Raw genomic sequence first — 16,078 nt, 5'->3', positions numbered from 1 at the left:
CATCCAATCTGTGGAAAGTAACTGAGGGGAGGGATGACCCAGCGGTGACCCTGGGGAGTGAGGACCACAGTGGGGGATGAGGGCAAAAGGCCCTTTGGATGGGGTCCAGAGAGAGTAGTCAGGAAGATGGAGACAGGGTTGTAAGCGTCTCAGAGGAGTTTTCCTGAAAAAAGCGGGGAAATTGGACAGTAACTGGTAGGAGACATGGATTTGAGAGATTTTCTTTTGTTTTTTAAGTTGGGAGAAATAACGGCATGTTTGTATGTGGCTAGGAAAGATCCAGTAGACGGGGAAAATTAATTTTATTAGGAACTAACACGTGTAGTGTTCACTGTGTGTCAGAGGCTGCCTAAGCACCGTGTCTGCGCAGTAATTCTTTTACGGTTGATGGTGCACGAGAGAGAAAGGAGAATCACTGGGGCCAACCTGGTGCCCAGGCGGAGGGGCAGAGCTAGGAGATGGACACCTCATCCTTAGTAGCTGGGGAGAAGGCACAGTGTGCCGGCCCATGGGAAGCGAGGTGGGGAGAGCTCGTAGGAGCGCTCAGAACCCAGGAAGCACAGTTATTACTGATGCTGCAGATGGGGACGGAGGTGTTGGAGGTTTGAGCTGTGAGGAGAAGATAGGAAACAGGCACCTGGGAGAGTGGGAAAGCAGACACAGTGAGGACATACCGCGTAACTGCCAGCCACCATTAGGGGGCCGTGTGTGGTTAGTAATCATATAAAGCCAATATTTTGATCTCTGTCTGATTCCCACTTCATCCTAAACTCAGCTGCTGGTGAGCTAGTAACTCTCCGTTCTCTGTACAGTGCCGGTCTCTGGACTCTTAACTCCAAATGGCCCTTCTCTCATTGCTTCCCACTCCTGGCCTTCTTCCAGGAGCCAGACTTTTCCTATAGCCCTCGGAAGTTTAGGATGGAAAGAGTCAGATCAATTAAACAAAATCCAGGCAACCAAATATTTTTTGAGTGTCCATCATGTGAAGGCAGTCTGTTATTAGTTTGTGGACTGCACCCGTGTTCTGTTCTCTTTATCAGGCTGTGGTGAACGTCAGTAACCTCAGCCCTGTGTCAGCTTTGTGGCCACTGTGCTGTATGTCACAGTGACTCTTCCCTTTCTCCTTCATAAATTATAGAACTTCAGAACTTTAGTTTCTCTAGATTTTATCACAAAGTGTTTAGAAGACCATTTGCCCTGGTTTCACTTTTGAAAACAAAGTATCAGTCGTGGAACATCTAGTCTCAAGAGCATTACTTCTGTCCTTTTGAGTTGCATTATAGGGACAAGTGTTAGTAGCCGCTTCTTTCTTTCATATTTCCAGTTCTTTCTCCTCTTCCTTCTGTGCTCTTTGTTTCTACTACTGTCTCTTGCTCACCCAGGCCCCAGATCTCAGGGTCTGCTGATGCTTTGCCTCCAACATCTACTCTGTTCCTGACGATTTTTACATCTCAGATCCATCACCTCTTTTCAGTCTTGCCACCCATGCTCTACCATGGCTCCAGTGTTCAGTTCGGCAGAAATTTACTAGCCCCTACCTGTGCTAGGGATATAAAGATGAATAAGGCAGGATTCTCTGCTTGATTTCCATAACCCATCACCTGATCTTCCCCCTCTCTTCCAGCTAAATGTGGAATTGCCACATTTATCTTCATCAAACTCTGCCTTTCCACTGGCTACAGAATAAAACTCCTCTAGTCATACTGGAGGCCCACCAAGAACTCATCGCTTCTACCTAGCCTGTGCTCCAGCCAAAATGAACCACTGACTGTTCTCCAGACAGGCTCCCTCTCTCCCGATTCCGTTCTGTTGCTCAGGGTGTCTGCTCTTGTCTCCCACGGCTACATCCTGCCTTTTAAGATTTAGTTCATAAATCACCTTCCTTCTGATTAGCTAATAGAGAATAAGCATCCCCTCTTCTGAACTCTTCGACCTTTTATGACTCAAGAAGTGCCTTGAGCAGTGGTTAAGAGTATGGAGCCAGGATGCCTTGGTTCAAATCCCAACTCTGCTAATTCCTAGCTGTGTGACCTTGGCAAGTTACTTAACCTCTCTGTGCCTCAGTTGCTTCATGCATAAAATGGGAATTATATGTAATAGTACCCACCTCATAGAATTTTGATAATTAAGTGGGTAAATATATGTGAAGTGCTTAGAACAGTGAATTAGTGTTAGTGTTAATGCATGGAAAGTGTTATATGGCTGTTAACCTTTGTTTGTGATGTATAGTTGTGTACATAAGCCTGTGGACATCACCTATTGTGATATAGTTTATTGAGAGCAGGGTCTATATTTTGTTCATGTCTGTAGCCCAGACATTAACAGTTTCATTTCATAATGTATATTGGGCATATACTATGGGCAAGGTACTACACTTGCTCATATTTAATATTTATAGCAAAAATGAGATTGTGGTCTTTAACTTTTGTCCAGACCTTTTCAGTAACCTTTGGAACAGAGTCTAAAATGACTTACATTATCCTCTCTTCTTCTCTGTCTTCAGGAAGTATCTAATTGCATATTAAATTAATAGGCAGAATGTCAGTGGTATTTTGTAATTTTGAACTTGCCCTTTCTTAACATAGTAATCAACCAGATAATTTTTAAAAGCCTATTCCTTTAAATTTCTGAACCAGCGAATAAACTTACTCCTCTGGTTTTTTCCTTGTTTCTCCCTGAAATAAATTGACTAATCCAAACCTATACCTAACATAATCTCCTTAAACTGAATCTAATATTTAGATAAATTGAAGTCTGTAATAAAATTATTCCTCTGCACATCATAAAGGAAATAAAATCAAAGTTTGAAAAAGTTATGTGTGCATGTCCTGTGAGAATATATCTTTTTGGAATTACTTGCCAGATGGTTAACCTTTTCCAAATAGTAGTAATTTTGTTATGGTGATACTTAATTTGGGGCTGTGTCACTGGCAAGCGTTCATTACTTTTGATAAGTGTTTCAAATGCCGATTATATAGCTAGTACTGTTCTTAAAACATCACAGAAGAATCAAAGTTTGAACCCTTTCTCAAGTTGCTCCATCTCCTCATCTGTCACGTCTTAAACTTTCCGTGACATCTTTGACCCTGCACCTTATCATCTTTCCTTCCACACCTGTGCTTTCTTCTGTGCTCTGTGTCCTAGGCGTCTCCTCATTTACCTCCACACCCAGTCAGCCCAGTCTTGTTAGACCCAATCTATGAGATCTCTCTCAGATCTGTTATGCTTCCTCTCCCCGACTGACATGGCCTTGCCCAGGCTCTGTTCATCTCTTCCTGGATGCTCAGTGCCCTCTTAACTGGGGTCTGATTTCATCCACCTCCAGGCCAGCGACCACAGAAGACCCCATGTAAAATGCGGATTCCTCAGTTTAAAATCCTCCAATGACTACGCCAGCCAGCAGTCCCCACTTTCTGTACCGCAGGGACTCCTTTCCAGTTGATAGTGGCATATTTGTATTCTGTATGATTGTTGTATTTGGGGGAAACCTGCGGATACTGAAGAAACAGCTAATACAGATTTGGTAACTTTAAATAAATGTGTACTTACCATAATCCCGTCTACATTCCTTTGGAAAATTGTGTAGACATATGCGAGACACATTCAGAGTGGAGACATTGGGTGCATGTGATGTGCTGCCCCTTGAAATAAATCAGGGGGTCCCAGAGGTCCATAGCTAGGATGCTTGGTTTACAGGGACCACCTGGTATACTTCTGTTTTCCCTTTCATTCTCAGATGTGCCCTGTGGTAGATCATACGTTATGTGGTCATTCCAACCATGACCCACAGGCTGGGGATTTGGAGCAGGTCTTCTCCCGCTGTCCCCTGTGTGGAGACGCTTCCTCTCCACCTGCCCAGCACCTCCCCTGCATGAACTGACCACTCCCCGCATGGGTCCCACAGTCCACTTCCAGACCGGTGCCATCCACCGCAGTTCCTGTGCCCCCGGTGTCTGTGCCAGTCTCCTCTGTGGTGTGGTACCCTCTGTGGGAATCAGAAATGAGCCTTACTTAATTAACTTTGAACTTCCAGCCCCGCCACAGTGCCTGACATATGGGGGGCTAGTATACAAGTGAGTGAATGAATGAATTGCGAGGATTAATAAGTAAATAAAATACATGTTAGGCACCGAGAATAGTGTCTGGCGCATCCTAAGTGCTCAGCTAATGTTAGCACACTTACTGTGTGTGGGACAGCATTTTTAGGTATTGGGGAAACAGAAGTGAACGAGACAAAGTCCCTGCTTTCATGAAGCTTGCATGCTCCTGGGAGGACATGGACGTTACTATTTCAGAGTGCTGTAAAGGAAAACAAGCCAGGTAAGGAACGTATAGTCGGAGAGGAGTAGTGTGATTTGGGGAGCCGCAGCCCTCACATCACAAAGCAGAGTGTGGGAGGGCGGCTTTGGAGCTGAGAGACAGTGACTTAATAACCAGCACAGACTATTTACAACAGCTGAGACATGGAAGCAACCTAAATGCCCATCAACAGATGAATGGATAAAGAAGATGTGGTATATATATATATATATATATAAATATATATAAATATATATATATACACACACACACAATGGAATGTTACTCAACCATAAATTAGAATGAGCTAATGCCATTTGCAGCCACATGGATGGACCTAGGGGTTATCATACTAAGTGTAGTAGGTCAGACAGAGAAAGACAAATACCATATGATGTCACTTATATGTGGAATCTAAAAAATTGATACAAATAAACTTATTTACTAAACAGAAACAGACTTAGAAAACAAAGGGGTTACCAAAGGGGAAAGGGGTAGGGAGGGATAAATTAGGAGTTTGGGGATTAACAGATACATACTGCTATGTATAAAATAAACAACAAGGACCTACTGTACAACACAGGGAGCTATATTCAACATCTTGCAGTAATCTATAATGGAAAAGTATCTGTATAACTGAAGAATCTGTATAACTGAATCACTTTGCTGTATACCTCAAACTAACACAACATTATAAATCAACTATACTTCAATTTAAAACAAAAGAATTAGGGAGACTAAAAAAAATAAAAACTGAAAATAACCAACACAGGCAGTGACCACCACTGAGGGCGAGTGCTGGGTGCAGCACAGGGGGTGGTCGGGGGCGCTGGCTCTGGTCAGGCCGTGTGAGCAGAGATGCGAGGGCAGAGAGAGGGCAGGCGTCTGCTGGGAGAGAGCCCAGGCTGCTGAAGGTTGTGTGTCTGATTGGGGGACAGCAAGGAGGCCAGTGTGACTGGAGGGAAGGGAATGGGGGCGAGAGGCAGGAAGTATGGTCACAGGTGGAGGTTGGGAATATCAGGACTTTGTATTTTATTCTCAGAATGGGAACGGGGGCTAGTGCAGCTGGTGGGTGGAAGTGGAATGATTATCTAAGGTCCCTTTTAACTTGACACTTTGTGATTCTGAATCTCAGCTGTAGTGTCCAGGGTGTCTCATCACTGTTCATAATAATGCTGCAGCACCCAACCCTGTCTTACAGAAATGAGCACAGCGATATAACTACAACAGCTTCAGGGTGCAGCATTACTGAAAGTGGGCACCCTTACTTGTTCAGTAACTTTAGAGTTTTAACTGATTATCAGGGGAGGTGAAATGGTTCTAAAAGCTCTTTCATTTTGAAGACCACTTGTCAACATGGGAGAAATGCCAGCCTGAAACAGCTCTTCACAAATGGTGTCCCCGCAGCGCTCTCCGTGCAGCCCCCAGGGCTTCCTCTGGGGGACTCCGACTCTGTCAGTGTGCTGTGTGACAGCCATCAGTAGCTGCCCCGCTGTTCTCAACGTCAAAGCCCACTCTCTTAACAAGGCCTGTGTGCTCCGGCCCCTGATTCCACTCCAGGCCCGCCACACTCTCTCGCTGGCGTGGCCTGCGCCAGTTTGGTCTGCAGGAAGCTTTTCCTACCTGATGGGCTTCCTAAGTGTTGGTTCTACTGTCTGGAGCGCTCTCCCATCTCTTAGCCTGGCCAGTTCCTCCTCATCCTTCAAGTCTCAGCTTAAACGTCACTGCAACAGGGAACTTTGTTCTTCCTTTCACACCCCGTGACTCCATGTGTGGTCATTTGCTGCTGCCCTTTAATTTTGTCCCTCTCTCTCTCTTTGTTAGCCATGTCATGTCTGAATATGGGAGAATGACGGACACAGAACGAGACCAGATAGACCAGGATGCTCAGACATTCATGAGGACCTGCTCGGAAGCGATCCAGCAACTGAGAACACAAGGTGCCGTGCCCCGAAAGATGCAGCCAGCCAGCTGTGACTCAATTAAGTACTTACATAATGCATATGGCACAGCCACGTAAAGCTCTCTGTTGTGTCCTTATTTCGATTTAGGTTTCAGAACTTTAAAATGCTTTTTCCCTGATTAGTGTTTTAACCTAAGCTGTTAAAAATAATGAAAAGGCCATGAATTCAGGTTAAACAGATGGGAAGAGGGAGGCGGAGGACCAAAGATTCACCAAGGGGCCAGGGCCAGAGAAGGTGAATCGTGTGTGGTGTGTGCATGTGTGCCTGTGTTCTGGGTGGCACTGAGAGCGGCAGCAGTTGATGGCATGTGGACAAGGATGCAAGGTCTCTAAACTCTCTACCTAGAGTATTAAAGTGAACTGTAGTATCAGACCCTCATGGTTAAGAGGAAGGCTCTGGAGCCTTGGCTGCTTATGTACCCACCCCAGCCCCACCATGTTCTGGCCATATGGCCTTTGGCAAGTCACTTAATCGCCCTGGGTCTCAGTTTCTTCATCTATAAAATGGAGATATTAGCATATATTTCTTAGGTGTATTTCTTAGGGTTTTTATGAGAATTCTCATGGCATCCTTAGAACAATAGCTAGCATTAGGGTTACTATTACCATCTCACTTTCACTGATGTTTAATTCTTACTGAGGGACTGAGATGGCTTCCTTGATTCTTTTTTAATTTGCTTAGGCAGATACAGATTACATTAACATAGCATAGAGTTCAAGTGGCCAGATGCTGTTGTGCTTGACACAGACTTTTGTTTGGGAAGCTTCCATGGACAACCTGGAGAGTCTGTTGAGAGCTATAGACATTCCTGCCAGAAAAAAAATATACATATGCACAAAATTTTGTGTATAATTTCATGGATCAGCTAAATTCCTCATGTGAATCTCAGATTACGCAGCCCTATGGTAGAAACAGATCATGCCCCCTACCCTTAAGGACATTCATTGAGATAACCTAGAAAATACATGAACATTAATAAAAAGGAATTGAGTACCAAACCACGTGACCTTGACCTCCTTATTGACTCTGAACCTTAGTTTCTTCATGTGTAAAACAGGCATAATTATAATTGCCTTTTGGATTGTTTGGATCATTAGCAGTGATTTATGTAAAGTACTAACAGGGTGCCTGCACATGGTAGGTACTCAGTCTCTCATAAACCGGAGCTGTCCTAGCAAAGTAACTGGCACAGACTCTAAGAAGAAGTGATGGTTCACAGAAGAAAGGCATCCTTGTGGCTCAGAGAATCAAGGTTTCCTGGAGAAGGAAGGTTTGACTCGGTGTCTAAAGGAAATGTGAATGGCTGAGGGGAGAGGACAGAGCATTCCAAGCTGAAAAACAGGCAGCCAGAGGGGGCGTGTGTGCTCTGAGTTTGATTTAAACATGTTACTTGAAGGTCAGCTTGAGCTTTGGACGCTGTTAATAACGAACAGGGTCAGCACTCAAGAAGAGGGCTGTGTCAAATGCCATCCCTACGTGCTGTAATAAACCATAAATTATTTGACTAGTTTTTCTGCAGGTTGAATCTTTTACTCTCAACAAAGCCTAGTAACTCTTACTCTTCTAAAAATGTAATGTCACTTGACACAAGACTTGTTTTATAGCTGTATTTTTAAGAATACTTCTAATAAAGAAACTGTTGTGAGGAAGCTGATGAATTGTTCTTCTGTATAATTGAATACAGAGCCCTGAATATTGTCCTTTTCTGTTACAGCCCACAAGGAGATACATTCCCAGCAAGTGAAGGAGCACAGGAGTGCTGTCTTGGATTTCATTGAAGATTACTTAAAAAGTATTTCATTTTATCTTAAAGGTCAAATGTGGCATTTCACAATAGATGGGATGCAACATTTAGCTTTGCTAGCTGAAGACTGTCCTGTCTCATTGTATTTAATGATACCTTTGCCTGAGAAGCAGTTTTAAGTGGTCTCTGGTATTTTCCCCTGAACAGGAGTATGTAAACTTTACTCAGAACAAAGAGCCATCCGAGTTAAGCGAGTGGTGGACAAGAAAAGATTGTAAGTATTGTCTCCATTGGTGTTCTTTAATAAATAATAGTAATGCTAATAATAGCAAATAAAGTTTGTAGAGCACTATGCTTTAGAGTCAGACTGGGTTGCTATATAAACATGCAAAATAAGCTACTTAATCAGGATATATCATAATTAGTGAGATCAGTAGCAAGTTCAGAGTGGGGACTGGTACCATTGAGTAGCAAAGCCTAGGACCTAAGAGCTCCAGCTTGCAGGCAGGAAGCCTGTGTTTAAATCCTGGCTTTGCTGTGTGACTGTGGGAAGATTGCTTAACTTCTCTGTGCCTTAGTTTCCTCACTTGTAAAATGGAAAGATTTATAATACCTACCTTGTTGGGTTGTTGTGAGAACAAAATGAGTTGATATAGGTAAAACACTTGCCATGAGTGGTTAATGTATGTTAACTTATACTATTATCTGCTCTTAAGCATTTACCATGTGTCAGGCACTACGTTTATTTCATTTAGTCCTCACAGCCACTCTATTAAAAAGTATTAGTACCCCATATTATAGAGGAAATTGAGGCTCAGGGAATTTGGGTTACTTGCCCAGTGTCACATACCTGAACTCAGATTTGAACGTCAGGTTAACCAGGGCAGATTTCTCAAACAGTGGGCTTTGTGTTGGATGCTGAAAGAAAATAATCTGGGTAAGGGATTAGAGAGGAAGAAAGCAGTCCAGGCTCAGGCAGGAGGGCAGGCAGAGTATTTGCCCAAAGCAAGTCCTGGAGGAGAAGTTAGGGCCTTGATGGTGTGTGATTTATCATCGAGAGATGGTGCGTGGTCATTAGGTCTCACACCCACCAGAGCGAGACATGCCAAATCTGCTTCCTTATCTCAGACGGACCTTGACACTTGAGACTTAACAGGTACCTTGAGTAAAGTAAGAAGGGGCTTTTGCAGCTGCCTCCTCAGTTCCTGGTTCTCAGCAGAGGTTTGGACAAATTAAGATCAGATGGGAATTGTTCTCATTTAGGCAGTGAAGTTCATCCTCGTCTCCTGTCAGATAGCTGCCCTGTGCCAATTACTTTGAGCAGAGGACCTTGAGGGAAATAACTGTGTGACCCTTCACAATGTAGTCCAGCCCTCCCTTCTAGTTCTTTCCTCACCTTACCCCAGAAGGCATCTGCCTAAAACATATATATACTTTTATCACTCCCTTGCTCCAGTGTCTTATGAAGCTAAACTTCACAGCATGACATTCCAGGCCCGTAACAATTTGTTTCTTAGTTGTTCTCCTTGGGTTTATGCTCTGACTATACCTGACTGCTTTGTGTTCTAAAGAGGTCTTGTTCTTTGACATTTTTATGCCTTAATCCTTGCTGATGTCTCTGCCCAGAATACCCTTCACATATATATTTATATTCTCTGCCCCGTCCCCTATATTCATGTGGCAAGCAAATTCCTATTTATACTTCCAGCCCCAGTTAAGATGTTGCTTGCTCTTTAAGGACTTCCGCAGTTCCCATGGGCCATATTAGTGGCTCCTTCCTATGTAGGTTCCCTGCGCGTTGTCATGGTCAGGTATGACACTTCCACTCTTAGAAAGCTGCTAGCACGCCCCCTTAGCCCAGTGTGCAGCATGATGCCTGTCCCAGTCTAGGGAAGCCACTCAGTAAGGACTGTGTAATGAATGAATGAATGGCAAGTTTCCTGAAGGTAATTTGGCTGTAAGTAGAGTTGTTTTCATTGTCAAGTTGGATTGGTGTGTTCTTTGTTTTTGTATTATTTTGTTTTCATTGGTGATGGTTATTGTTAAAAATCATTCTTATAAAATAGATTTGAGAAACCCAAGTTCTCATGTTTTATGGCATTGTTGCTACTCTCGTGTTTGTTTTTTTCTTGGTGAAAGAAAAGCGTATTTGTTAGTAAAGGGGCAGTCTGATAGTTTTGTATTTTAAATCTTTCACAGTGTAAGAGAAAAGTTATTCTCTGATGGTGTTTATTTTCATAGAATGGTAATATCACACTAATCTCTCACACCAAAGGGCTCTTGTTCCAAACGGGGTGAAAATGTTTTGCCCGTGAAGGCAGACATAGTCTCAGCCAAGCTTTCTGGGGTTTTCCCTCCATGCCTGCTCCAGGCTATTTTTTCTGCTTCAAGGGAGACTTGAGATTGATAAAACATATTGCCTGAAAGATGATGTTTCTTCTAACATTGCACAGGTTATGAAACAACAGATAGGAAGTCTAGACAAGTTTACAGCACCTTCTGAATTTATCGTTGTAGCTTGAAGTTAATTATCAGAATATTGTCACATCCTACTATTAATTGTAAAGGATAATGTAAGTGAGAATTTCCTATGATATTCTGAGGAAATCCTGGCAACCTAAATAAAATAAGTGTTACTCTGTAAACAGGTTCCATGGTCAAACAAGTTTGAGAAACTCTTAGTGTATAGAGTTCCCTGAGTCTTTACACTGACCCTGTGCCTTGATTACATCTTTCTAAGAGAGAGCCCTGCTCACTGTGGAGCCCTTTACTCTTGAAACACCTGGCAAACACACTTTAGAAATAGTGCCCAATCCCATGGCCAGGTGTATGACCTTGAGTTATTTATTATTTACTCCCTTAGGTTGGTTACAAAAGATAAAAATTTTGCTGCATTCCATTTTTCCTTCTTTAAAGAAAAATTGGTATACTTACAACACGTGCTCTCACCATACTTATTTGGTACTTAAAGAATGTACTCACAGTATTATTTGTGATTTGGTCCTCTCATTCCAACTAGATTGGAAGCTTGGTGAAGGCAGAATTTTGTCTTTTACCTCTTTATATCCACAGCCCCTAACCCGGTATCCTACACATCGTAACAGCTCAGTAAATTTTGCCAATGCTGGGGATGATAATGGTGATAGAGATGAAGAAAACAAGAAGTGATGTGATGTGATACTAAGTCCATAGCAATGATTTTGTGGGTTTTTTTTTAAATTTCAGCTTTTTTTGTATTTGACATACAAAATTTTAAAATATTTAAAGAGTACACTGTAGTGATTTGATATATGTATGCGTTATGAAAGGATTCCTGCCCATCTAGTTAACACATTCATAACCTCATATATTTATCTTTTTTTACCTATTTATTTTTTGAATTTTTGTATTTTATTTTATTTTTTTTTTATATAGCAGGTTTTTTTTTTTTCTGAGAACATTTAAGTTCTTTTCTCTTAGCAAATTTCAGTTATATGATACAGTGTTATGAGCTATAGTCATCATGTTATACATTAGATCCTTAGACCTTGTTCATCTTATAATTGAAAGTTTGTACCCTTTTACCAGCCTCTCCATATTCCCCCCACCTGTGATTTTGTCTTATTCACCACCTAGAACAGGGGATCAGCAAACTATGGCCTGTAAGCCAAATCTAGCCTGTTTTTGTACAGCCCTCAAGGTGAACATGGTTTTTATATTTTTAGATGTTTGTAAAACAAGAAGCAAAAGAAAAAAAGAAGAATATGGTGATAGAGACCATATATGTTCTTTCACAAAGCCTACAGTATTTCTCATCTGGCCCTTTACAGGAAAAACATGCTGACCCCTGGCTTAGACCAAAGTCTCTGAGGTGAAGGACCACACTTCTGTTGTTTTTCTTTGCAGTCCATCATGGAGTGATGTGTCAAGTTCCACTGCACAGGTCAAGTTCATAGCTTATGCTGCTGGTGAGCCACCACCGTAGTTTGATAACACCTGAAGTGGTCTATGCCCTGTTCAGAGACAGGAGTCCCCTGATTAAATGGCAGTATCAAATTGCTATACATGTTTCTAAATGCTTATTCTTCATTTTTGTACTTATTCATAGCAGACCAGTAACAAACAGTTCATAGTCTCATACTGGTCTGCGGACCGTACTTTGAGTAGCACTGGCCTGAAAATCACCCAGTGTGGAGTAGATGCCCAGTAAATATCTGTAAGTGTGAAGATGGCTTAAGGTAGTGTGAGGTATTCCTGCTCTGTGGGAGTACAGGGTACCTGTGCCAGCGTGGATACCTTAGACTGAAAGCCATCTTTGAAATGAGAGTGCTATAATATTAGGTATCAAAAATATCTCCTTTCTACCCAGAGTCTTTGTTGGGGCCATAAAAGAAGTGTAAGAGCTATGCCTGACTCTGGAATATTAATCATTTTTCTCTAATATTTGTATAGGGCTTTATTTAAGGTTTGCAGAGAATTCTTCCACATATTTTCTAGTTTTAAAACTGGAAAATATGTTTCTCTCTCTCTCTTCTATCTCTTCCTGTTCTTAAATTTTAAATAAAATCCCAAAGTCTTTCAAATAAGGGACCTGGAAACAGATGTTGACCAGGTGGAAACTGTTTTGATTGCTGTTATGAAATGCTCAGCTTTCAGTTAGAGAAATCAGTTTACGTAAATCATGGAGCATAAACTGATCTTTCTGATGACTTTTTAAAAATTGCTTTTTTCAAATTGCCTTCAACTAGTTAATCTGTAATTTCCCTGAGGATCTCAGTAGACATTCTGTGTATAATTAGATCTGTTTTTATCACTTAAAAAAAAAAAAAGCACTCAACTTCATCTACGTCTGCTGCATTGCAGTCTTTTATTCATTTTAAATTAAAAACTGGCACATTAGCATACCCTGGACACAAGGGGCGACAGACATCAATGGAACCCTTTATTTAAAAGTCAGTTAAGCCCCTCTCCTTCCTGAACAATTCAGTCCTGCAGTCATGGAGCGGGGCAGCGTAAGGCGCGTGTCTGCAGCTTCGGGGAGCTGTCATTTCCCAGGGCAGGTCAGAGTCTGAGCAAGCTGAGGAGGGGTGGCTCAGCATGGGCAGTGAGAGCCCGAGCAAGGACAGGGGCATGTCCACATGGGGGAGGAGTGGCAGTGGAGGTGGCAAGTTGGTGATATACAAGGGGGATTGATCAAATAATAAGTATATACAGATAATGGGAGCCAGGTTTCACACTCTGAGGGGAGTGAAAGGGAAATTGGATTGGAATGAAAAGTACTGGTGTGAACTCATGGTTTTCATTTTACATAGATAGGTAGATATAGAAATGAAATATGGTTGTAAATGTGTATGCGTGTCTAGGTCTGCAAACACATACACATATTTTCTGGTTCTGTCCACTGAGAGGGCCTGGACGCACCGACATCCCAGTAGCAATAAGAATACTTAGCACTCAGATCTTGCCTTCTTAATAGCAGTTTTCAGCTTCCAGGAACCAGTGCTCCTTGGAGAAATGGCTGATTCTGGGGCTGGGTCAGGGAAAGTATAAAATGAGCCTGGAACATTTTGTTGTGCCAGAAAGCAAGGAACGGCTCAGAGAGTGACAGGGACATGCAAAAAGGACTTAAGCCAGTTTGAAGGGGCTTGCACTGACCAAATTAGAGACAATTGGAGCGTCAAAATACATGGTAGCAAATTATAACCCATTGAATAAAGTAGGGCATCATGAGCCCATCTAGAGAGGAATAAATAAATGAGTAAATTGAAAGTTTGAAATTGATAATTGCATACTATCTAAGCATTCCCTCCCCCAGGACTTATTAATTACAAAGAGGGAAAGAGTAACTTTACGGTTACAGCCACTACCTTAATCAAGTGATCAAAGTGAAATCATGTACAGCCTGATAGGATGAAATGAGAAGTATGGAAATAGAATATCACTTCTATCATATCACATTGTTTTGTTTTTTCTTTTTTTTTTTTTTTTGCGGTACGCGGGCTTCCCACTGCTGTGGCCTCTCCCGTTGTGGAGCACAGCCTCCGGACGTGCAGGCCCAGCGGCCATGGCTCACGGGCCCAGCCGCTCCGCAGCATGTGGGATCCTCCCGGACCGGGGCACGAACCCATATCCTCTGCATCGGCAGGCGGACTCCCAACCACTGCGCCACCAGGGAAGCCCTATCATATTGTTTTTACACCAGAGATACATAACCTGAATCCAACCACGAGGAAAGTTCAGACAAACTCAAATTGAGGGATGTCTTACAGAATAACTGGCACATTATTGTGTATCAAGAATTTGAAACTCAAGGAAAGGCTAAGCTATGTTCAATCCAAAAGGAGACTAAAGAGAAACGACAACTAGATTCAGTCAGTGTGTGACTCTGAACTGAATTTTTTTCTTATAAAGGATATTATTGAGATCTGGTCAAATTAGAATGGGGTCTAGGGAGAGGATGGGAGAAATGTATCAATGTGAATTTCCTGATACGGATGGTTGTATTCTGACTGTATCAAAGAATACTCTTGTTTTTAGGAAATACTAAAATATTCAGAGGTGAAGGGGCATCAGGTTGGCAACTTATTCTCCAATGGTTCAGGAAAAAGCATTCTTCGTACTACAGACTTCTCTGCATGTGATTATTTCACAATAAAATAAAACCCCACAAGATCCCATTTCACACATGTTAGAATGGCTAAAATAAAAGTGATCAATGTTAGGGAGGATATGCAGCAACTGGAACTCTCATTTATGGCTGGTTAATAATTGGAACTCTGATTTATGGCTACTTACTTCTAATAAAGTAACTCTTTATTAGAACCAGCCAGGGATTTCCCTGGTGGTGCAGTGGTAAGACTCCATGCTCCCAATGCAGGGGCCCCGGGTTTGATCCCTAGTCAGGGAACTAGATCCCACATGCCACAACTAAGGAGCTGGCAAGCCGCAACTAAGGAGCCCACCTGCCGCAACTAAGACCCGGCGCAACCAAATAAATAAATAAAAAGAAATTGAAGAAAAAGAAAAGAAAAGTGTATTAACAACCAATTTATTTAAAAAAAAAAAAAAAAAAAGAACCAGCCAAATAGTTCTCCAAAGTTAAATGACCACCCAATGACCCAGCAATTCCACACCTAGGTTCTTTATGCCTAGAATGTCCTTTCTGCTTTTCTGTGCCTGGCAAAACTTGACTCCTCTTTCAAGAGTTTGGCTAAGTGACACTTTCCCTGAGAAGCCCCCAGTTATTTCTACTCTCTGAATTAGTAGCAGTAAGAATTTATAAAGTACTTAGCTTTTCCATAGTACTTTTTTTTTTTTGGTCTGCTGTGTTATTTAGTCTTTGCAATGACTTTGAGTGTTAATATTGGAAGGATACCAGAAGCCAGGTTTCTCATTATCGAAGTGAAACGGAAAAAGTTAGAAGGAACCTTGTTTTATTGGTTGGAATAGAAGATACTGGAAGCTGCTCTACAGATATGGAAACTGAGGCCCAGTGCTTACGAGGTGAGCCAGGGCAGCACCTACTGCGTGCCAACCTCTACGCTAGGTCCGTTGTCACGGGTGATCTCATTCAATGTTTACAAGAACCTTTTTAGAAAAGCGCTATTTAATTCATTTTGCAGATGAAGAAAACTCAGACAAAGAGAATTTAAAAAGACAAAACAAAAAAACCTGTCACATTGCAGATAAGTGGCAGACTAGAGGCTACTCTGCAGATAAGCTGCAGACTAGGATCCAAGCCCACTTTTGTCTCCAAACATATTTCTACACATATTTATCTTTCTCAGGCAGTCAATCAGCCAATGGTTTAAGGACCCAGTCTCCAGCCACCATGGATGTGTGGAATTACTGGAGTAACCTGTCAGCCAAGATAGTCTAGGAGGACATCAGGCCAGTCCTACTGAGGAACATGGCTGAGGACAAGGCTGTGCACGCTCAAGCAGCTTGTGGCTGCCCACCCCCCGAGACCTCTCCCCTGCTGATCTACCGAGACTTCTCAAATCCTTCCCGCTCCACAGCACCAACCCAGAAGATGAGCACTAGTTGGCCCCTAATTGGAAGACCCTGCTGAGTCCCTTGCACTGATCATAGC

General features: G+C 42.3%; 1 protein-coding gene across 3 annotated transcripts in view; it reads left to right on the top strand.

Moving 5' to 3' along the window:
- STX18 (syntaxin 18) overlaps window positions 1-16,078 on the top strand; it is a 123,174-nt gene that overhangs the window by 77,140 nt on the left and 29,956 nt on the right. For all 3 annotated transcript variants that reach the window (XM_007100832.4, XM_055086146.1, XM_024119256.2), the window contains 3 exons: window positions 6,124-6,239; window positions 7,978-8,055; window positions 8,215-8,281. In XM_007100832.4, coding sequence (XP_007100894.1) covers window positions 6,124-6,239; window positions 7,978-8,055; window positions 8,215-8,281 — 261 coding nt within the window. The remainder of the gene's footprint in view (window positions 1-6,123; window positions 6,240-7,977; window positions 8,056-8,214; window positions 8,282-16,078) is intronic.

Source organism: Physeter macrocephalus, chromosome 7 (genome assembly GCF_002837175.3).
Source record: "Physeter macrocephalus isolate SW-GA chromosome 7, ASM283717v5, whole genome shotgun sequence".
NCBI lineage: Eukaryota > Metazoa > Chordata > Mammalia > Artiodactyla > Physeteridae > Physeter > Physeter macrocephalus.
This window is presented reverse-complemented; position numbering and strand designations above follow the sequence as displayed.